Source organism: Vulpes lagopus, chromosome 15 (genome assembly GCF_018345385.1).
Source record: "Vulpes lagopus strain Blue_001 chromosome 15, ASM1834538v1, whole genome shotgun sequence".
NCBI lineage: Eukaryota > Metazoa > Chordata > Mammalia > Carnivora > Canidae > Vulpes > Vulpes lagopus.
Window position 1 is genome coordinate 10,751,416 of NC_054838.1, and position 25,460 is coordinate 10,776,875.

At 33.8% G+C, this 25,460-nt stretch overlaps 1 protein-coding gene across 23 annotated transcripts in view; it reads left to right on the forward strand.

Moving 5' to 3' along the window:
* The window catches only part of SOX6 (SRY-box transcription factor 6), a 585,747-nt gene that overhangs the window by 193,973 nt on the left and 366,314 nt on the right, over nucleotides 1-25,460 (forward strand). For 2 of the 23 annotated variants that reach the window (XM_041730049.1, XM_041730052.1), the window contains exon 1: nucleotides 22,930-23,278. The exons of 12 other annotated variants lie outside the window; for them this stretch is intronic. In XM_041730049.1, coding sequence (XP_041585983.1) covers nucleotides 23,001-23,278 — 278 coding nt within the window. In that variant the 5' untranslated portion in view covers nucleotides 22,930-23,000. Of the gene's footprint in view, nucleotides 1-8,250; nucleotides 8,803-21,667; nucleotides 23,279-25,460 lie in introns of those variants that run through there. 9 more of the 23 variants (XM_041730066.1, XM_041730045.1, XM_041730047.1 and 6 more) reach the window with 9 other exon arrangements.

The window sequence follows — 25,460 nt, forward strand, 5'->3', positions numbered from 1 at the left end:
TACTATATGCCAGGCACTGTGCTAAGAACCTTACATATATTATGTCAATTGAGTTTATTCCTGCTATAGTCCAGTGAGGTGGACTGTTTTACAGATAAAAATACCTAGTATCAGAGAAGCTGAGTAACTTGCCTAAGATCATACTACTAATAAGTAGTAGAATCAGGATTTGGATCCAGATGTGCCCCCTCAAATAATGAAAAGTGCTATAATTATGTCTGAAGTAAGAGTAAATAGATTCTGAGCTCAGGAGTTCTCCTTTAAGAAAAGTAAATAAGCCGTAGTGTATTACCTTGAGACATCTGGTTTGGGTTTTGCTTCATTTTTAATTCTCTTCGTCTCTCTATTATAGTGATATTACAGTACAAGGAGTCTATCGAGAAATGTAGTGACTTAAAGTATGGAAAAAGGGTCAAAGCCAACTCAGTATTGAAACCAAATTAATCCTAAAAGAATGAGGTTAACAAATATCTACTAATTCTTATTATTGTTAAATAAGACCTTTTTTCATAATTCGTAGAAGCAAGAGTGTATTCTTTGCTAAATATTCTTTATCAAAAGATACTGATTTATGGAATTACATAGAAGTTAATTTAGTAATTAGCCAAAACATTATTATATTTATTGTCCATAGCTATATTTCTTGGGCAAATGGGTTTTAATCTCAATGTCTATGTCTAAAATTATACATGAAATGAAAGGGTAATTTCAAGGAGCAAAAAGCCTCAATAGGATTTTCTTAGGGTAGTTGAAATGCAGATTAAGAACTTGGTCTTAAAAGTTGATCTGCCTAGATTCAAACTGTCTGACTCCACCATTAGTAGTACAATCTTGGACATGTTAATTTTTCTCTGTCTAGTTTCTCATTTGTAAAATGGGGATAATGATAATAATACATAATAATACAGATATTTGGACTGTTTGTTTTGAGGACTATGTAAGTTAATATGTGTAAAGGAGTTAGAATAATGCTTGTTGCACAATCAGTGCTTTATAAGTGTTAGCTATTGTTATTTTAATTTAAAATTTTAACCATTTTCCAAATCTAAGAGTTCTGTAAAAACTGCTAATAATCTTAAGTCTTTGCCTATCAAAATATTTTATTTTTCACTTTACAAATAATTTAATAATGTCTTCTATCATTCTCTCTCCTTCCTTAAGACCTTCCCTGAACTTGACAATGGCCTTCCAATGAACTCTAACTTCATTTTAGATCTATTTCTTGGAACTAAGCACAGAAACATGCAAAGTTACAGTATTTTAATCAGAATGGACACAAGCTTCATCAGAGGTATCAAATATAGCATCTCTTTATCTTCAGATAATTTTTCTCCAAGTTGTGAGATTTTCTCTGGCATTTGAAAATATGATACATTAGGCAAATAGGGTAACAGTGCAGTTCAACTGCTGACTTGAGTGTTGCATGTGCACTAGTATCCAATAATAACAGAGGACTCCTTGCTCATTTGCTATTTCATTATCAAAAAAAGTTGCAAGTGGTAATTTACTCTTTAGCACCCCCCCCACTATGGTGTGCATGTGCTAGACAAAGATAAAAGCTATATTTTCTTCGTGGAAGGGTGTGGAGGTAGAGGATGATTTCAAATTAGAAATAATGACAGTAATAGAGGCTTCCAATGAAGATACTGTGGCCACAAAAGGACAGAGGAGAGACTCTAACTTCTGAAGCTGAGGTATTTAATTAAACATGTAGTTTTTTCTTTATATGTACAGGTAGCAAGTGTGTTGTTATTTAAGAGCTGAAGAGAGTGTCTGAGAAAGGTGTTTATTGGATGTTTTGATGATGGTTGGGAGAGAAGCAACCCTGAAATATCCAGAAGACCTGCAATAAGTAAAGTAAAAAATAACATTTTGATAGGAAAAGGTTTTTTGCTTTTAAGGCTTTTGCTTCTCTTTTATAATAATTAACTGTGAGAATTAATTTATTGTAATAGTAATTTATTATTTTGGATAATAACACTGACTTAGATAAAAATTACCAGATTTTGATTAGAATGTCAAATGCTTTTCTTTTCTTTCTTTCTTTCTTTCTTTCTTTCTTTCTTTCTTTCTTTCTTTCTTTCTTTTTTTTGTTACCTTAGCAAACTTTTTTTTTTTTTTTAACAGCTTACAACTTTGTCATCCTCAGGTGATTTTATTTCTAAATGTTTATTTTTGAAAGTCTGGCATTGTGCCTGTGTGTGCCTCTGGGTGTGTTTGTGTGTGTATTTGGTTTGGAAGAGGAGATGAGGAGAGAAGGTAAAATTTTAAGGAAATGGAAAGTCAGTGAAAGTTAATGAAAAGGATTGGAGATTTTTGTACAAAAAATTTAAATCATATTTTGTCCCTTGAGAGTAAAAATGAAACTGACCATATGATGCATATTTCCATGAAAAATGTGTATAAATCTCATAGGCAAAATTACAAGAAGAAGCAAACTTTCTAAGAGAGGGAAGAACACATATGTAACTTAAAAAATTGTAGGAGAGGTAAAAAGAAGCTCTTTTTGAATATGCTTTTAAACATAGTGTGCAATTTGGATAAAGTTTTAACAGAACAGGCTGGGCCATTTATAGATTACAACACTTTAATTTTCTCAATGTTACAAAGTGTTGATTTTGATAAAGAATTTGTTGATGCTGTATCAACTTCTCCATGTGGAGAAGTGCTCCTGGGTGATTAGTTAGACCTAGGGCTCACAGCCAAAATTCAAGTTTGGTCCCCAGTTTTTCTGGTCTTCTGAGAATAGGAAAAAGCCACTACGTTTTCCTAAGACTTGATTCCCAATTAAAGAAATGCCTTATTATTGAAGATGTTAGTTCTCTTCTTTCTTCATCCTCTTTCTTTCTTTAAAAAAAAAGTTCCCTTTTTGTCTCATGTTATTACTATCTTCATCTATCTTTAATTAAGTAGATAATAATTTTGGAAGTACTCCAGGGTTTATATTAGCTTAGTCATAAGACATTTTAAAAATACTTGTATGAAATTTTTAACTGTAATTTTAAAACCAAAGAGTCTAATTTTTTTTTCTCTAAGTTTAAAGCTGAGGAATCCAAAATGGTGTGATTAACTGATTTGCTCAAGATCACACACTTAGAAATCCAGGTATTTAGGGATTTGGGTCTGGACTTTTGGTAAAGCCACACTGCCAAATAGTTAACACTTACACATTTTTTTTTTTTGTCTTGCCTTATTGTTGACCAGTGTCAGCATATTTTTTTTAAACATCTGCTTAACCATTTGCGATTATCTTATTTTACTATATCTATCTATCAATAGATGGATGCATATCGAGAAGATTTGCCTAGTTGCTTTGTAGGGCTCATTTGCAGCTTGATATAATACATTTATGGAGTTTCAAAATCTTAAATAAAATTTCTGATTGTATAGAATATCCTAATACACTTGTGGGATTTGCCTTTAGTGGAAAAACTATGATATCTTTCTGTATCTATTTTGACAATAAGAAGGCAGCATGTTATTTTTTTTGCTTTTCCAGAAATTATAGGCTTGTTAAATAATTAGAATGGTAAAATATAGTCTTTCCCACTGATTTTTTTCTGATTAAAAACCAAACTGATTATTGGGGAAAATTTGTAAAATATAAAAAGAAACTACCATACTGATATTTACAGATACCTCGAAATGCTTAAACTGATTATAGCCTTGAAGCTTATCTTAGGTACACATATTTTTTAAAAGAAAAATGGTGTCTTACTGCACATGGTATTTGGCAAGCCACTTTTTAAAAGTTAATGTATCATGATAGTTTTTCTCATGTCGTTAAATATTCTACATATTTAAAAAAAATATTCTACATATTTTTTCTTTTTAAAATAAACTTCGTTATTATTTGCAACAAAAATAACAGATGTCACATACACAAAATTTAGGAATCATGCACATACAAAGATAAAGAAAAAGAAGAAAAGCTTTATTCCTACTGTCCATATATAATCATTATAATATCAAGTTGTGTATATATCCAGTATTAAAATTTTGTTTCTTTCTCTAATGTATGTATCTATATCTCCCTTTAAAACAAAAATGGGAAAAAAAATAAAAATAAAACAAAAATGAAAAAAAAAAACAAAAATGGAGTCATATGGTAACAAATACCTTATAATCTGTTTTTTTTAACAGTTTATAATATAATTTACATTTTCCCATGATACCACTATTCTTTTGAATAATTTTTAATGGTTGAATACTATTTTATTTGTGGACCTTTCAAAGTTTAGTGGATCATCTATAGTTAAGGTTGTTGTGATTTTCTATTATTATTAACAACATTGCAGTAACTGCCTTTGTAGGTCAATCTTTGCACACATTTCTGATAATTTCTTCAAATTCTTAGAAATGAATTGTTGTGTAATCACTTTTTAAAAGTATTTAAACAATATTGCCAAAATACCCTCCAGAAACGTTGAACCAGTTTACTCTTACTAGCAGCAGCATATAAGAGTACTCTTTTTGTCCACATCCATGCTTACACGTAATACTGTCATCATTTTCAACCATTGCCAATATGACAGATAGAAAATGACAGTTTATTTTTAGCATAATTTGTATTTCTTTGAGTAATAATAAAATGGAATATTTCTTCATTTGTTTTTTGTTCAATTACATTTCTTTTTTCTTTCTCCCCTCCTTTTTCCTACCCCACTGTTTTTTTATTCTATTTTTTAATTGAAGTTCGATTTGCCAACACACCACTTTTTCTTTTTCTTCCATCCTTCCTTTCTTTCTGTTTCTTTTTTTCTTTCTCCTTCCTTCCTTCCTTCCTTCCTTCCTTCCTTCCTTCCTTCCTTTCTTTCTTTCTTTCTTTCTTTCTTTCTTTCTTTCTTTCTTTCTTTCTTTCTTTCTTTCTTTCTTTCTTTCTTTCTCATATCCTTTGAGAAGTAGCATGGATTTTGGAGTCAGGCTGTTGGTGACAGAGTTTGAATCTTGGCTCTATGGTCACTGCTTATCAGCTCTGTAACCTTGAGTGTTTACTTAATCTCTCAGTGCCTGTTCCCTTATCTGTAAAAGTTTCCTATATGTCATGGGGTTGTTGCAAGGATCAAATGAATGAAGATATATAAAATATTTAGAACTGTCCAGCACAAAGTAATGCACACTATTCTAATGGGAAGTTAACTTTTATTGATTTTTGAGAGGTCTTTATATGCCAAAAATATTAACTCCTTATATATGATATAGATGTTTCTCCAATCTTGTCATTTTTGTCTAAATTAAAATCTTTAGAAAATAAATGTTCTCATCAAATCTAAAGTTTTATTTTTCTTCTTTTGAGTGTCCTCTTTTGGTGTCATTTATAAAAATATACTTTATGTAAATATTCACATTTATTTTACTATGGCATTATCATTATTTTATTTTTTATACTTTTAGTTTCTTAATCCATCTGGAGCTTGTTTATTTTATTCTGTGGTATGCAATTATGATATAAAGAACCAATTGTCCCAACATTATTAGTTATATAATCTATCTTTAAAACACTACAGTTATCACAAACCAAATTCTTAGAGATATTTGGATCTATTTTCAACTTATTTTGCTATATATATATATATATATATATATATATATATATATATATATATATATATATATATATATATATATATATATATATATATATATATATATATATATATATATATATATATATATATATATATATATATATATATATATATATATATATATATATATATATATATATATATATATATATATATATATATATATATATATATATATATATATATATATATATATATATATATATATATATATATATATATATATATATATATATATATATATATATATATATATATATATATATATATATATATATATATATATATATATATATATATATATATATATATATATATATATATATATATATATATATATATATATATATATATATATATATATATATATATATATATATATATATATATATATATATATATATATATATATATATATATATATATATATATATATATATATATATATATATATATATATATATATATATATATATGTGTATACACATATACATGTACATTTATATACATATCTATAAATCTCTTCTTTATATATATAAATACATATATATAATCTCATACATATATGAGTATATATATATATATATATATATATATATCTTTCAAATTATCTTGGGTATTCTCAAGTATTTGTTTTTCCAGATGGACTTTAGAATAATTTTATCATTTCTTTCCCTACCTACCCCAAAAGCTCAATTTGTGATTTTTTATAGTATACTAAATTATAAAACAACTTGGGATCATATGATTTTTTTAACTGATGCATTGTTTTTTACTTTAAGGATACATTTTTTTATTTAACTAATCCACTGTGCTTAGCACATAGCAGGGACTCAATGGAAATTCTTGAATAAATGTCAAATGTGTTAATACTAACTGCTGGAAATTTAGGTCACTTAAATTTTTTCTCTACATAAGTAATACTTCAATGAACATATTTAATATATAAGTCTTGGAATACTACCATGATTGCTTCTGTGGAATAAATTCCTAGGCATTTAAAAATCTAGTTCAAAGAGTATTTTTAATGATTTTGATATATTGCCAAGTTGCCTTTCAGAAAGGCACCAATTTATACTCCTCTCAACAGTTTGAAACTATCCTGTCATGATCAGCTTCTTATTTGTCTTCCCATTGAAGTGCAATACCAATATCTAATGAGTTTATATTTCATGGTAGAAGAAAAATTTTACTTTTTAAATGCTTGTCACATTGTAGTTGCTGAATTTTGAGTAAAATACATATCTCTTCCACTATAGGATATTAAAACAACCAATGTAGATGTAATTCCACATGCTTGGGCAGAGTCACATATGCTGGGAACCAGATAATAATAATAATAATAATAATAATAATAATAATAATAATACAGTAAATATTATTTTAGGATAATGTCTTCAGGTTTTTTTCCGTTTACTACCTTATTTTTCTTCTTTATGCTATGAAATCACTTTCCTCTCTTCTGATAAAAACAAATGCTGGTTACTTAGAGTATCTGATTTTAGCTCTTTTAAGAGTGACAAAGTGTTTTCACTCTTTTTTTAAAAAAATTTTATTTATTTATTCATGAAAGACAAAGAGAGAGAGAGGTGGAGACACCGGCAGAGGGAGAAGCAGGCTCCATACAGGGAACCCGATGTGGGACTCTATCCTGGGACTCCAGGATCACACCCTGAGCCCAAGGCGGACCCTCAACCACTGAGCCACCTAGGCGTCCCCAAAGTGTTTTCACTCTTACCTAGCATGAACAAGCTCACTCTTTCTATGACCTACTGGCTTTAAGTTGCAATTTTTGTTGGAGGAAAAAATTCATATTTATTCTGATTTGTCCTTGTATACCTGGGAACTGAGATTTAAACAAGAAAGTAAACTAACATTGCAGTTTTGATTAGTGGGATGGAAAGAAGCTAATAAAGGCTTTAGGATCCTTCAGTTTTTATTGATCTTTTCATTCTTCCTCTTTATCTCTCTTGATGTAGTATATATACTAGAAAAAGAGAATAAGCCTCAATCACGATAATATAGTTGTTTTTACCGTGTTTTAAAAAGTGAAATCCTATTTTCCTAAAAGTAAATACCAACCAACATCTTCAATATCTCTGTAACTAACAACTTGACTTTTTTTGTATAAAAGGGTCTAAAAATTTTTTTTGAGATTGTTTTAAGAGATTTTAGTGTGCTGAAGAATAGTACCCCTTAATACTTCTTTTTCCACCCTTTCTTTTTCTTCTTCCTAATCTCTCTTCATCTTTCATCTCCTCTCTCCCCACCCTCCTTCCCCTCCCCCTCCTTTCACCCTTCCTGTTCCTATTCATTTTCTTTTTCTTTCTGTCTGGGTTTAGTCAGTGTTCAAGAAATACAACTGTCAGGTCTGGAGTCTGAAATGTTCTGTCAGTAGTACAGTAAGCTTTCCCTATTTTCAGTAGTTGCCTGGGGAGATTTAAGTTGCTCTAGGCTGAGCTTATAGTACATGTAGTCATGGGTTTCAGTGATGACCGTGAAGAATTCTTCTTTCCTTTTTTTCACTTTCACCTCATAGAGATCATGTGGAACTCTTACCTTTAGCAAGAGTACTGTGATTTAAAAATCCAATTTCCTTATGTTTTCCCATATTTCCAGTACCCATCTTTTGAAATGAGGTTTTAGCCAGTAAAGTACAAGAATGTAGAGGAAGTGGGTGAAAGATTCCACTTATAGCAAATTTTCTTTTAAACATGCATGGATTATGCTTGAGCATTAAGTACAACAATTTTCTAATCCTGAGATGACTCTTCCCTGACAGCCAGCTTGTCTTTCTTTTCCTATTCCCACTCTCATCTCTACTCTCACTCCTTACGAATTATTTGGAATTTTAGTTTAATATTAACCTCAAATCAATCTAATTCAGAAAGTATAGATCTAGCAGGAAAAAAACCCCACATGATATATGCTAGAACTATGCATAAATGACTTGAGAGCAACCAAATTGTTTTTTAAAAATCCTGTTTGCATTAGATGTGCAATTGCCTCCATTACTATGATCATTTATCATTTAGGGAATGTTGCTAGAGATTTTTAGTGAGTTCTTTAGGACCAGACCATTTCTTCTGTCCTTCTTGTATATTATTTATTGCTTCTTTGTTGTTTAGAGATCTGCATTCTAGTCCCAAATCATCTTTGGTACTTTGGAGTTTGGAGAACTCGTTCCAGGCCCAGCTCTCTCAGCCTCTAATTAGTAAGTAGGCACTTGTTTGAGCAAGTTGTTTAAGCTCTTTAGGCCTCATCTTCCTTCAGTCATAACACTGGTTCAGTGATGCGAAGTATCTGATCTTAGCTGGAGACATTAGATTTGATGAGTAGAAGATGTCATTACCCTATTTTATAATGTATAGAACTTCTGTGTGAATGAGTAGGCTGAAAAAAATAATTGGTATGGACCAGTAAAGTTTCAAAAAGCTTTAAGTATTTGTTAATGATACTGAACTTTTGATATTTCTTTTTTATTTAAGTTGATGAAATCATACCTATTTTCTCATGTAAGATCTAATGGTGGTAGTCATTTTTTGGTTAGATGACCTTTTATTTTCAAGTTCTATTGTTAAAAGTTGCTAATAGGCATAGTGTAGCATTAAGTTTCACTGTCATTCTTTTATCCGTGATTTTTGACCATGGTTATCCCCTTTTCCTAAAACAATGATATAAAACAGGAAAGCTTCAATAATTACAGAAACCAAGAGAATAGGGGAGAGGTGTAGAAAATGAGAGAAAGACAGGGACGGAGAGGGAAAAAGGTAGAGAAAATGAATATAAAATAAATAACAATGAATCTGGTCATTCCTTTTTAGGTATTTGTCTGGTTTTCAAAATCAATTTTACTTTACTATTTCTTGGATTTTACAGAGGATACGGCATTGGCCAAGAACAGAGGCTACAGCATAAAATGAATGAATTTGTGACAGGGGCAAAATTCTTTTGCTATATCAGTTTGTTTTTGCTTACTACATTATGAAACAAAACAAAACAAAAAACCCAAAAAACAAAAACCCAGCCCCTCATCACTTGTTTTTTCAACTTTAATTTAAAACACATGGGTCCTATCATGGCACATGTTTAAGCAGGGGTTGGGAAATATGTTTTTTAAAGTGCTAGGTAGGAAAAAATGGTAAATGCACTAATAGTAAGTTATTATTTTTTGTTTTTAAAATACATGTCATGTGATATTTGAAATGTCATTTGTATTTCTGAAAAAGTTAATTTTTAGAATTAGTTTGAGATGCATTGCCATCATTCTACCTAATAACCATTAAGAATGTAGAGGGTTTGGAAACAAATCTACAAACCTATGAATTAGTGATAGTATACCTCAGAATACCTATATGTTGTAACTAGTAGAGATTCTAATGAACTGAAAAAATTTTGGGTTCCTGACAGTGGGAAATATTATGAATAACTTTTGCAGGTTTTCTGATTTTTTTGGTAGACTTTTTTAGGACTTCCCATATTTTATAAGCAGTAGTTCCCAGATATGTACATATAGAATTTAGGATGTTCTAAATGATGAAGAGGCATTGCCTTAGTCCATTTGGGCTGCTATACCAATGACCACAGATTGAGTAGCTTATAAACAATAAAAATTTATTTCTCACAGTTCTGGAGGATAGAACTCTGATATGTGACAGCATGGCTGGATGAGGACTCTCTTCTGCGTCAGACTTCTTGTATGACAGAAGGGACTGGGAAGTTCTGTGGGATCTCTTTCCTAAGAGCACTAATCACATTCATGGAGGCTCTATTCTCATGACCTAATCAACTCCTAACAGTCCCACCTACTAATATCTTCACGTTTGGAGGTTAGGATTTCAACATATGAATTTAGGGGAGATACAAACATTCAGACTGTAGCAGGCATATAGGGAGCTCAGAGAAAGAAAGATTTAGCTTTATGATTTAGGTAATTGTGGTACAGTGTAATATTATGAGATGATACCATTTTTTTTCTATATAGTGTTTTAAAAGACTTATTTCCCACTTTCTGCCTTATTAAATAACCAAGGGCTTTTCCCTCTCTCTTGTTCTCCCTTTTTTCATGGTTATTTAATAATGCACAGGATATATGATATATATACATATATATTTATTTAACTTCTTTGTTATTTACTTTCATTTTTGAAGATTACAGAGTTGAGCTTATATAAACCATAAAGCCATAAACTATTGCAATAAAAATTGGGTAATTCCTGGATATAATTGTACCTCTGAAAATTATGGAAACCAATTAAATTCTCAGTAGAGATGCCACATCATTTACTTGCAAGCTCCACTATTTCCAGAGCAGTAGGGGCATATGTAGATAACAAGAACTAATAGAATAGGAGACTAAGTTTATTTGGTAGTGAAAGAGTAACCCAAAGAAGGAAGTTGGACCCAAAGAAAAGAACATAATATGAAAGGAGTGTGAAGTGTTTTGTTTTTTTTTTTTAAGATTTTATTTATTCAAGAGAAAGAGAGAAAGGGGGAGGGGAGAGCACGCAAGAACAGCCTTAGGGGCAGAGGGAGGAAGAGGGAGAAACAGAATTCCTGCTGAGCAAGGAGCACAATGTGGGGCTCCATCTCAAAACCCTGGAGCTGAAGGGAGGCACTTAACCAACTGAGCCACCCAGGTGCCCCAGGGGGAGCGAATTAAAGGCAGAGAGTTCAAAGAGTGGCACAGAAATTGAAGAGCCCATTAAGCTTGGATTGGCTACTGACACATCTTGGATTGACTACTGACACATCTCTGTTTTGGACATGTGTCTAGAATTTATTCTTTTTTACATTTTGTAGAAATGTACAATTTCACATTGTGAGCTGTCCTCTGAATGATGAAAACATGTTAGAGACATAATGTTCAAATAGTTTAGGTCATAAATATAGGTTGATGATGAGATTGGATTTCTTTTTGTGCACTGGTGCTCATAGAGGTGCATATTCACATCCTAACACATTATTGTGAATAATACTCTGCATAGTGCCATTTACCTCTGTCATTGTTCTTGCTATATACATCCATACACTATGACATTACATTTGTAAAAAGTTAAAAAGTGATTGTGTTATATGGCCACAGCAAGTTCTGAACATAACTTGTATTAACTAATATGGGCTTTTATAGCATCAGAAAAGAAATAATGTAATGTCATCAAAGTGATGGATAGGTGTTTGTAGTAAATTAAAACATATTTCTATATCTGAACCTTAATTATTATTATTTTTTTATTAAGGATCTTTCCATTCTAGTGATTCTAGCCAGGAGTCCAGCCCACGTCGTCAAAGTTACTAATATATACTAGTGTTGTTAACATTTCAAAGATGGTTAATGATGATTTTATTTTCTGTTACTTTGCTCTTATTTTAATTTTTCTGTAATTCTCCTTATGTGAAAGTCTTTCAGCTTCTTGTGACCAATGGTTAACTGCAACTTCATTTTGGAGTCAGTTATTGCCCTTACTCAACTGGGCTTATCTTTGAGTGATCTTTTGAAGAAGGAGCCTTTCCAGCAAAGTCCCACTCTTAGCTTCCAACCTAAGTCTTTGTTAGTACAATGTTCTTTCTTATGACTGCCACAGCCTTGATTGATTGGCTTTTCAATTTAAAGCCTGCCATCTAATATTACTCAGCCATTAGAAACGACAAATACCCAACATTTGCTTCGATGTGGATGGAACTGGAGGGTATTATGCTGAGTGAAATAAGTCAATCAGAGAAGGACAAACATTATATGGTCTCATTCATTTGGGGAATATAAAAAATAGTGAAAGGGAATAAAGGGGAAAGGAGAATAAATGAGTGGGAAATATCAGAAAGGGAGACAAACATGAGAGACTCCCAATTCTGGGAAACAAACTAGGGGTGGTAGAAAGGGAGGTGGGTGGGGGGGTAGGGGTGACTGGGTGACGGGCTCTGAGTGGGGCACTTGATGGGATGAGCACTGGGTGTTATTCTATATGTTGGCAAATTGAACACCAATAAAAAATAAATTTATATATAAAAAATAAAAAATAATAAAAAAATAAAGCCTGCCATCTATCTCCATTTTCCCTTTCTTTCGTCCTTTTTTTCTATGCTGTTAATTTATCATTATTTCTCCCCCCCCCAGTTTTTTTTTTTAAGATTTTTTTATTTATTCATTCATGAAAGACACAGAGAAAGAGAGAGAGAGAGAGAGAGAGGCAGGCAGAGACACAGGCAGAGGGAGAAGCAGGCTCCATGCCAGGAGCCTGATGTGGGACTCGATCTCGGGTCTCCAGGGTCACGCCCTGGGCCAAAGGCAGGCACTAAACCGCTTAGCCACCCCAGGATCCCCTCGCCCCAGTTTTATTGATATATAATTGACATGCAGCACTGTATAAGTTAAGGTGTACAACATGATTTGACTTACTTATATTGTGAAACGTTACCCCAAAAGTTTAGTTAGCATCCGTCACATCATTATTTCTTTTCTGCTAGAAAATCTATGCATATCTATTGACATTAAAAAAGCCTATAGTAGCTGAGTGAAGTAAGTCAATCGGAGAAGGACAAACATTATATGTTCTCATTCATTTGGGAATATAAATAATAGTGAAAGGGAATGTAAGGAAGGAAAAAGAAATGTGTGGGGAATATCAGAAAGGGAGACCGAACATAAAGACTCCTAACTCTGGGAAACGAACTAGGGGTGGTGGAAGGGGAGGAGGGCGGGGGGAGGATGAATGGGTGATGGGCACTGAGGGGGGCACTTGACGGGTGAGCACTGGGTGTTATTCTGTATGTTGGTAAATTGAACACCAATAAAAAATAAATTTATTTAAAAAAAAGCCTATAGTATATTTACTAAACAGTCTTCAGTATACTTTAGTATCACATGTTTAATGTGATAAGATGAAGAGATAGAACTGATGAACTTGCTCTTCCTGTTGTACTTATCTGAATAATTTTGACTAACTTGGCTTTTGTAACCTATATTTTTAGATTTGATTATATATATGTGTATGTGTGTGTGTGTGTGTGTGTATGTGTGTGTATAATCAATTGATATATCATTTATTGAATTAATATATTCAGCGGTATGTCAGATATAAAAGTAGTCTAAAATATGACTCTTGCATTGAGTAAGCTTGCAGTATAAACAAATTCAAGCAATAAAAGAATGTTGAATTTTAGAGTACTTACTTCCGTTTCAACAAACGGCATCATATATGCCTTATATGATGATAGCTAAAATATACTGAGTATTATCTATGGGCCACATACTGTGCTAAAATGCTTCAAATACATTACATAATGTAAACCTTTACCTAATTTCTATGAGCTAGGTTTTATTATTTTTATTGTTACTATTTTATGACAATAAGGTACAGAGGTTGAGTAACTTGCCCAGTGCCACAGAGCTACTAGATGTTGAAGTAATAATGTAAGCCAGGCAAAATGAGTCTTAAACACTGTACTAGGGAGCCTCTGTATATTATTTAGTAGGATTATAAATTTATTTTGAGATTTTGATGGAAAAGAATAAATAATCTTGGTATAGTACTGTACTATAGTATTGGAGTTTTTTTTTAATTTTTATTTATTTATGATAGTCACAGAGAGAGAGAGAGAGAGAGAGAGAGAGAGGCAGAGACATAGGCAGAGGGAGAAGCAGGCTCCATGCACCGGGAGCCTGATGTGGGATTCAATCCCGGGTCTCCAGGATCGCACCCTGGGCCAAAGGCAGGCGCCAAACTGCTGCGCCACCCAGGGATCCCAGTATTGGAGTTTGTAATAGAGTTTTATTCTTCAAAATATAGTTCAGGTCATATATGCATGTATATGTCACATTGTATTTCCGTGCATGTTTATTTATTTATTTTTGAGCATACCATTTTTTAAAATTTAACTTCAATTTGCCAACATATAGTATAACACCCAGTGCTCATCCCATCAAGTACCCTCCTCAGTGCCCATCACCCAGCTACCCCATCCCCTTACCCACTCCCCTTCCACAACCCTTTGTTTGTTTCCCAGAGTTAGGAGTCTCTCATGGTTTGTCTTCCTCTCTAGTTTTTCCCACTCAATTGCCCTTCTTTCCCTTATAATCCCTTTCACTATTTCTTATATCCCATGTATGAGTGAAACCAGGTGATGATTGTCCTTTTCCAATTGACTTATTTCACTCAGAATGATAACCTCTAGTTCCATCCACATTGAAGCAAATGGTGGGTATTCGTCTCTTCTGATGGCTGAGTAATATACCATTACACACACACACACACACACACACACACACACACACACACACACCACATCTTTATCCATTCATCTGTCAAAGGATATCTCAGCTCCTTCCACAAGTTTGCTCTGTGGACATTGCTGCTATGAACTTGGGGTGCAGGTGTCCCATTGTTTGATTATATCTATATCTTTGGGATAAATACCAATTAGTGCAATTGCTGGATTGTAGGGTAGCTCTATTTTTAACTTCTTGGGGAATCTCCACACTGTTTTCCAGAGTGGCTGTACCAGTTTGCATTCCCACCAACAGTGCAAGAGTTTTCCTCCATGCATGTTTTATATTTGTTCAATCTTCGGTGCTTTGGAGTTTGGATCATTCAACAAATGTTTACTAAGCGTTTACTATGTGCCAGGCACCCTGTGGCCCTGGGGGCATTGAAGATAGAGCAATGAACAAAACATAAATTCCTGTCAAAACAGAAATTTAAGGAGCTTACATTCTAGTGGAGGGAGAAAGACAATATTAAAAAAGTAAATTATGTAAGTTAGAGGATAAATGCTATGGAGAAAAATAAAGAGAATAGGGAACGCCCAGTGTTGGAGGTGTGTGCAGTCTAAATAGAATGGTCAGGGAATGTGTCTTTGAGAAGATAATGTTGTTCAAACACTTGAAATAACAGCAAAGGAACCATGCAGATATGTGAAGAGGAGTGGTCCAGGCAGAGGGAGAGACCAAGGCAAAAGGTTCTAAGATGGAAATGAGCCAGGATATTCAAGGAACAGAGATGAGACCAGAATGGCTGAGACAAGTGAGTGAGGAGGAAATAATAGGCGATAAAGTCATAGAGGTAACAGAAACCTGATCACATAGGAACACAGATCATGTGAGGATTTTGGCTTTTATAAACTGTGAGTTGAGCAATGATTGGAACATTTTGTGTAGAGGAGTGATATGAGCTGACTTCAGTTTTAAAAGGATCACTTTGTTGCTGGGAATATATTGTAGAGGTGCAAAAGAGTGGAAGCAGAGTGACCACTTAAAACTCTCTTGTAATAATCCAGATTACAGTTATTGGTGGCTTGGAGTAGCAATGGAGGTGGTCAGAAGTAGTTATAATCTGAATGTATTTGGAATAAGAACTAACAGGATTTTCTAACAGATTAGATTTGGAGGATGAAAGAAAGAAAGGAATTAAAGATGACTCCAGGATTCTGACCTGAGAAGCTATAAGGATATAGAGTTGCCATTAAATCAAATGGGAAAGACTTTGGAAGGAACAGGTTTGAGGAAATATCAGGAGCTCAGTTTTGGATGTGTTAAATTTGGCATGCATATTATATATTCAAATAGAGATGTAGAATAGGCCAGAGAGAGGAGATAAAAATTTACCACTATGAGAGTATATAAATATGAGCATAGTACCTTATAGATCTCAATCTGTTATTTGTTCTATTTGAAACACTCTTTTTTGCATTCTTTGGTTAAGATAGTATGGACCGGATGATGTATGGAATTGTTGAATCACTACATTGTACACCTGAAACTAATGTAACACTGCATATTAATCATATTGAAATTAAAAATTTTTAAAAAGATAGAAAACTCATGAGCCAGTAGCTCAACCTAAGGTTTAGATACTAATAAAGGTAATCTTACATTTAAAAAAAGTTAGTATGGAAAATATTTGTATTATGTTTAATTCTAAGTGATGAAAATAGAAATTTATTCTTTTGTTAATCTTTTGGTCTGCCTGCAGTTTTATTCTGTACCAAGTACAGTCACATCTAGTCAGGAGAATAAAACCATGGGAAAGAATTCAGACAGGTGGGATTTAATTGAGGGAATTTGTTACACAGGAATTAGAAGGCTGAAAAAGAAAAAAAAAAGATGAGATAACCCAGATTAATAACTTGCAGGGAGTAGTTTCCAGCCATAGGAGTAGTGGAACAAAATGGAGGAAATTGGGTTCCTTGGACTTTGGAACTTGGAAAATCTTACAACTGGGGCTTTGACTTGTGGGGAGAGGGTAAGCTGTGAGACTTGTGCTCAGATCATGGAGGGAAACATGGCATGGCTTATGCTCTAATCGTGGAGAGAGTGTGGCCAGCTGGTATCTCTGAGGCAGCTGGCATTGGGAGTGCTAAAAGAAGCCATTGCTGGTGGGAATGTAAAATGGGGCAGCCATAAGTGTATTTTGCTGTTGGAGCGATGCTGACAGGAGCTAGAAAAAGGAAGTCTCTTTTCTCCTCCTTCTACCTTCTAATTTCCCACTAGTCCCTCTCATTGGCAGAATCGAATAGGAAGCCAGCTGGCAAGAGAGCCTGGGAAATATAGTGCCCCAGAATCACAGAGCAGAGAATTGAAGGGTGATGTGAGAGTCAAAAGACAATAAGTAAATAACTGGCACAGTACTGTGAATGTTGATATGAATAAAATTTTAAGACCTCATTCCACTGAAATGTTAAGTGGAACAGTTTCCATTGTAAGCCATAGTACTTTGGTTATTTGGTGTGATATATGTAATATTTGGTGTTGAAGGGGATTAAAACTGATTAATTTTAAGAATAATTAGGTTTTCAAAACTTCTAAGCTATTTTCTGTCTCCATGTAAGAGATTAATTTATTCATTCAGCAAATGTTTATTGCATTTATCATATGCCAGGTACTATTCTTGCACTTAAAATATATTAGCGAATGCCACAAATAATTTTAGTTCTTATGGAGCTTATATTATAGAAGGGAGAGACAGATAACAATAAGCATAAGTAAGTAAATTATATAGTATATTAGAAGTTTATAAGTGCTATAGAAAAAGAAAAATATATAGAGTAGGATAAGGCAAATTGATAGTGCAAGGAAGCAATTTTAAATAGGATAATCAGAATAGAACTCATAGAGAACATGACATTTGAGCAAAGACTTGTTGAAGAAGGTAAGGGAGTTAGTAGTAGGTGAGAAAAATGTTATTTTCCATTTTTTTGATAATAGCCATCCTAATGGGTGTAGTGTTTTGTCTTATTGTGGTTTTGATTTGCATTTGCCTTGTGACTGATGATATTGAACATCTTTCCATACATTTATTAGTCATCTGTAGATGTTTGGAGAAGTGTCTCCTTAAATCCTTTGCCTATTTTTGAATTGAGTTATTTGTTGAGTGGTAGCAGTTTTCTGTATATTCTTGATATTAATCCCTTATCAGAAAAAGTTTTCTCCCATTCTGTGGGTTGTTTTTTCCCTGACTCGATAGTGTCCTTTGATGCACATAAGTTTTTTAATTTGACAAAGTCCAACTTATCTATTTTTCTCTTGTTGCCTGTGCTTTTGCAGAACATTCAAGAAATCATTGCAAATCCAATGTCCTAAAGATTTCCCCTGTGTCTTCTAAGGATTTTATAGTTTTAGCTTTTAAGTTTAGGTCTTTGATCCATTTTGAGTTAATTTTTTTATGAATAGGGTAAAGTAAGGGTTCAAATCCCTTGTTTTGAAGATATCCAGTTTTCTTAGTACCATTTGCTGAAAAGACATCTGTTCACTTTTTATATAAACTTTCAAAGAACTTAGATATTGCAGAAAATAAGATATAGTTTTTAGTGATTATTTAATGCTCAGTACTCTGTTTGCTATATCTCTGTTGCCTATTATAATTTGTAGAATCATAATAGAAATACTAATTAATTAAGGATTATTTTGTTGCCAATAGACACTTTAATACTTCCTAGGAAAGTTACTTTTATGATGTCCATAGGCTTTATGTTTGTGTATGTATATTATCTTGAAGTACTAGACAACAATTTCTCTCTATGCTGATACTAGTGTTTAATTGGAAATGTTGACTATTATTACTTTCCCATTCATGCTTTTATTATAAGCTCCTAGCATTTGTTAATCTCTCATTTTCATTTGGTAATGTGTCTAAGTGAAGGGTAAGATTGAAAGCTATATGTCAAGGTGATTTGTAGTTGTTTGGGATAATTATTGGAGAAAAACCCCATTCTTCACTGGGTCATTCTCTTACTCTTGCCTTGTGCTGTGGTTACATATTAGTATCTGTGGTTGGGAGCCAGTCCTTTTCTTTAAAGGCCCCAAGGGAGAAAATGTGGTTGCATTCTGTGCAATAACTGTGTGAATGGCTTGGGCTCCCAGTGGCATCATCAGGGATCTCAGTAGAGACTAAACTCTCTCTTTGCCTATCATGAATCTGGTTTGATGTGAGGGGAAAGGACATTTAGAACATTGTTCTTTCCTCTGCTCTTATTTTCCTGAATATCGTTCTCATGCTGGGCCCAGTGGAAAACTGAATGTATAATTAGCCTGACAGTGATAATTTCAATAAAAAAGATAATACAAAGTACTTCAAAGTAAGAATTTTACTCCTGTTTCAGCAACAAAGCAAAACCAAAATCAGAACACATTTAAAAGCAAAACATGTTTCAGCAAAATCCAAGTTATATACTTAAATCTAGTCTGAGGAAGTGGACTGAGATTCAGATTGCCCCCCCCCCTTTTTTAAATTACAGTTGAATAAACTTTACTTGGATGAACTGGTTGTTGCCTCAAACTTCTGACTTCTGCACCATCTATATCAGCAGTCATATTCACAAGAGTTATTCATTATTAATGTTTGTTGCCCCAGTAGAGCCAACTCACCTTGGTAAAAGCTTGAAGGTTCTTTAATGGTTTTATGCTCTGACACTTGTCCTATGATTTTTGTATTTGGGTTACAAATTTGGTACCTGACTTTGTTAGGTACAGAAAAGAAATAAAAGAACTAGATAGATTTGTAAATTGTGACACTGATTTGCATAAGAAATACTTCAGTGTTAAAGTTTGAATACTACATTTGGCTAGTAAATTTGTATACATCTCAATGCAGAAAGAAAATAGCCATGGATTATCAATTAATTTGTTCTCTGTGACAGCTGTTGAATAGCAAAAGTGTGGGATTTAGACCTAGGTATAAAGCTTTGTTCCCCAGTTTACTTGCAGTATTCTTAATCAGTTTCTCATCAATAAACTGGGGCTAATATTATTATACCTATCATAGACTTGGAAGGATTAAATGAGATATCACTTGTGTCTTTTTCTACTTGAAGTAGTTCTTCATAGTATAAAAAGCATTCTGTTTGTGTGATTTAATTTAATTGTTGTAGATAATTCTGTAATTCATTCCCTTTTTAGGATGTCAGGATGTAAGAAGAATAGGAGTCCTTTCTAACCAGTCCCCAGCAGCTGATTAAACACTGTATGGGAGAACTGGGAAATATGAAAGATGGCAAATGAAATCCTGGCAGAGAGAGCAGTCTAATCCCAAAGGACATTTTCAACAATAGCCTGGGCCCTCTGCCTAGTACTTAGAGGGGCCTATGGTAAGACACTCCTGCCTCTCACTGTACCATTCCCAGAATCTTATTCGTTAATACTTGGCTTTATTAATAAAGTCATGACCACTTGTTCGGCACTGCATATGGTTGGTTGTGATTTCCAGCTGCCCTTTGGGCTAAAGTGTAAACAGTGAGTAGATTGTTATATTCTTCTATTAAGCTTAAAGCTGTGATCTCATGTCTGTACCACATATGTCTGCAACCAGAAATATATCCCTTTCCTGATCTCAGGGAAGAGAAGCAGCACTGTGTCTGAAAAGAATCTGAATTCATTAGTCTAAGGGCTTTTTGGTTTTCTTTTTGCTGAAACCAAAGAACAAAATAAAGCATATAAAGTCATGAACATCATCAATAGGATGTCAGCATGACACCAAACAGCATAATATATTGTCAAGATGAACGTTTAATCCGGTGACTGAAATTTCTATACATTTGGCGTTTTCACAGAAGACAGAAATGCAGGCAATAATCCAACAATCCACAATCACAAAGAGAGCCTCAGTGCAGTGGATTTGAAATAAGCACAACAGTTTGTCTGAGTGACTGAAAAAATACCCATTGATACGACTGGTTCCTAAACCCTGGCCCAATTGCTAATATGCTCGGTTAACTACCATCTAAATTTTTTGCTTTAATATGTTGATCAGGGATGCTGTTGTAGCTGGTGGTGGTGATTTTTTCTTTTAAAATCAGCTTCAAGTGCTTGTTATTACAGATGTTTCAGCTGTTCACATGGTATGAATGCTAGATAAAACCCTGACACTCTAAGCTTTGTAGAAGAGGAAATTCGTAGTAACGATACCATTTTATACCATATGAGCAAGATGCTTTCAGGTATATATATATGTAAGTATTTGTTAGATATTCTTCATAGAAGTTTTACAGTATACTATACGCATTTTCAGAGGAGGTAACTTTAAGTTTGTTTAAGAATTTAAAGCACTTGCCAAGATCATGCCAAGTCTGGGTTTCTACCTCAGGTTGACACTCAAGCTTTGGTCTTCTTGCCATGTCACATTGCTCCTGCCGCTTTCTAACTGATTTTACAAACGGTTTTCTAGCCTCTGGAATACACAGTAATTCTGAGTAATAATACTAATAATTAATTGTGCTACTTTACATTTGTGGGATGCTTTATATTTTTCAAATTGATATTATGACCATTAGTTCATGTGTTCTACCTCTGAGTACCCTATGAGGCAATCAAGGTAAGTATTATTCTCCCTATTTTATAGATGAGCATAGTAACCCCAGAGAGGATAAGTGATTTTGCCTAATGTAAAATAATTTATTAATGACAGAACTAGAACAAGAGCTCAAGTCTCGTTGCTTGCAATTTAGTGCTCCTGTGCAATCTCTGAGTTCCCTAAGGAAGAAGTGCTTGCAGAGTAGATCAACTTGTTGGTGCAATAAAGAAAATTACCCTTAGCTAGGTTAGCAGGTAAAAAGTTTTCCTTTCCCTGAAAATGCAAGTCTTTGGGTCAACCAGTTAAGTTTTAGAAAAAAACCCACCTGGTAAGGGCTCATCCTGTAAGCCCTGGATTGTGGATTGTTGGATGCTTTTTCCAGGGAAAAATATTGGGGTAAGGTTATTGTTGTGTACTGAGCTTAGCTAATTCCTGCTGGAGTCTTTTAGCCAGAGTCTTTATCCAGAAGCCGTTAAAGATTCTCTAGCCCAACGGAAGTAGGGAGATTTTGGAGAGAAGGAAAAAGTTGGGTTTGAAAATAAAATTTCCATATAATTATTGGTTGGGTAATGTGCCAGTAGCATTATATGCTAGGTATAGTTTCTGAGTATTTGTGGAAATTAAAACAAACATGTAACAAATCCTTCATACTATCAAGGAATAAATGCAGAAGTAAACAAAGAGGCAGAGACTCACTGCTGGGAAACTGACTTTAAATAACTGAATAGTCCTTCAAAATAAAGTCTGAACTGGTTTCATCAAAGTTATTAAGTGGGCCTAGGATAGTATTAGGTTAAGGTACAGTTCTTAGCTCTGCCACTTACTATCTGTGTAATCATAGGTAATTTATTTAATCATCTTGAGTTTCCGTTTTGCCATCAATGATGTAGTGATTGCCTCTATTCACTTAAAAGCTTTTACTGAGGATAAAGCATCCTGGATGCTGAGGCTCTAACATGATACCTGTAGGTGCTCAAAGTATCCTTTTGCATGGGACATTTGCAATTTAAGATTTTTCTCTATTAGTGGAGCCATGCGATATCAGAAGTGGAAGAAATCTTGCATGTATTTTAGTTTGGACTTAGAATGCAAGCTTCATGAGGGCAGGGGTTTTATTTTATTCACTGCTTTATCCCCAGAATCTAGAACAGGGCGAGGCATATGACATTTATATTGAATGAATTAATAAAAGAAGAATGGTGAGAAAAATAATACTTGGGTTAATTAGAGTCTTCCTTATCTGGAACCATGTGTCTACATGTTAGACTGGCAACCTGCCAAAGCTTATGGGCATGTCTACAACTAGAGATGTCCCCAGGGATATCCACTGTGGGCATTATCACAGTGGCTGCCTCTACGGCAAAATGTCTGACTTACCATTTCTTACATATGAACGTTGAAAGAGTTTTATGCGTTCAGTTCTGAGAAAGGGTAGATTTGCCCGTTGAGCTCTGTTCCCTTTACTTTGTGACATAGAGTTCTGCAGCCATAATAAACTCTAGATAGACCTGCCTGCTTTTTAATTTTCTTCCATTAGCTTCCCTATACTCCCCATCATACAAAGAGCACATCATACAATGCTTTTGCATAATCATTTTATAGTTTCATTTCCTCTGGAGAACTTTGCTGTGCTATGTTAGAAAATTGCTTTGTTTTCAGGTTTCTAGAGTTTCTTTGGTTTTCCTTTGGTGTTTCCTTGAAGAGAGTCATGGTGCTTGTTTTTTCCTGTGTCTGTGACACCACTGTGTTTGTACTGTGTTACAGAGATTGGTACGCTGTCCAGATCCTAGGAGGGAGGAGTAAAGGTAGGGAACATGGAGAAGGAAAGCAACCAGGAAGGCCTTTGCTCATTACTTCTTATTTTACTTTGAAAGGGGGAGATGTATCATTTCCTTCAAAGAGCAAAGAGAGGTGAGACCTGTCATTCTTATACTTTAGTCATTGTCTATTTGAAAACACTAGTACTTTTTTTTCTCTATAAAATGAGTCAGGCTCTTCTTTCCATTTTCTTCAAGAGAAAATCACATGATACAAAAAAGGAGCTTTATTTTAGAGGACCTGGATTTTAGGCCCCACTTCACCACGTCTTAGCTAAGTAACTGTGGAACATTATCTTCTGAGCCCTATTTGTATAGGCCAATTTTGTAGAGATGATAATATTACTGATTATACCAAGTTATTATATGAATTAAAAGAAATACTGCACAGTAAAGGGTTTCACAAATTGTGAATTATGAATTATACACAAACCTACATCACTTGCTTCTACTTTTCATCATCTCTAAATCATCAAGAATTTCTTGTTGCCCTTTTAAAGTAGAAATATATCTTGTATTTTTTTCCCTGCTTTTGCCAACAGCTTAATCAAGTTCAAAAGATTTGGAAATCAACGTTCTGTTTTCCAGTTTTTCCTTGGGACCTTCACCAGGCCATTTTTCTGACACTCTAAACAGCTGTTGTGTGTCAGTCCAGAGGTGGTTGCATTTCACTGGATCAAGATTACATGATTCTGGTGTAGAGTTGCAGGGTTTTTGCTAACAATGGTTGCTCACTCTGGAGGTATGCTATATAATTTGGTGTATTAATGAGAGGAAGTTAGTACAGATGCTTTATAAATCACAGAAACTTTGTGCGAAAATGGCACACTCTATTTTTTTTTTTAAAGAGAAATACTTCTCAATTTTCTTTTCTTCTTGTTTTCCCAGTAGCTTTGTATCTGCTGCTCAGGTTTTCTACTAAATACAGACTCTCCTTTCCACAGCTCCTCTGAAACAGTGTTTATAGCAGCAGTAATGTGTGAGTTTTTAATTTTTTAAGGTGTGAGAGTTGTTTAATCTTAGAACATCTATGGAATGCAGGTAGTATTGTAATGTAGACAAGGAAATGCTGACTCTGGAATGAAACTGCAGGAGTTTGGATCCTGACTGCCACTTATTAACTGTGTGACCTTGGACAAGTCATTAAACTTTTTTGTTCCTCAGTTTCCTCTGTAAAACAGGCATAACCATAGTATGACATCATTGATTGTCATGAGTATCTCTCTCTATCTATATATACATATATATACACATATACACACACACATATATAGTGTTAGCTGTTACTGTTGTTATTATTACTGAAAACTTCCCATTTTAAAAAATGTCCTATTTTTAAGGTATGCTGGAGCCAATCAATACATTACTAAGCCCTAATATATTTTTAGGACTCTGCCAATTATCTTGGAGAATACAAATTGTATGACATGATTCTCCTCTAGAGGCTTAGTTGAAAGTAATGTAAGGTACATTTGGATGCTACAAACTGCCTGAGGAAGCTGCTACTGGGCACTTTCATGGGTTGACTGACTGACTGGGGACATAGAGCATAAAAAGAACAGGGAACTGACAAATACAAATTTGTCTTGACCAAGGTAAATGATGTATAAATCATTGCAATAGGAATGCAACAGTGGGCTGATATGTTCCTGAAAGTCTTCTGGAGGTGATAAGATATTAGCTAAGCCTTAAAGGTAGATTCTGGAAATGTAGAAAAGGGGAGGGATTTAGCGAGGGGGGAAGGAGTAAAGGATGGGAATATATACATCATAATGTCATAGGAAAGGCACAGTCAGACAGGCTAGACTTAAAGCTTTGGTGCTGCCTCTTGCTGGTTTTGTGACCTAAGGTAAGTTACTTAATATCCCAGAGCCTCAGTTTTCGTTTTTGGGTTATTGTCGGTCTTTAACCCATCTAAAGCAGGTAGCATAGTTCTTGGCACATAGTCAGTATTCAGTAGGTCATATCACTGGGAAAAGAGTGTAAAAATTGAAAACATGGGATTTAAACTCAGACAAAATTGGTTCAAGTCTTCTCTAGCACTTACTAGCATGATAAACAAATTACTCTAAGCTTCATTTAGCTCATCTGAAAACAGGCATGAATCAGTAGCTTCATTGCAGAGTTGGGATTTAATGAAGTCCTGAGAAACATCAATAATGAACATGGCACATAGTATGTACTCAATACACTTTCGGCATTGTTGCTTTTATTCATACAGTATCGTTTTCCTTTCTCCTAGATATTTCTTTTGTGATTATTCATATACTTTCATC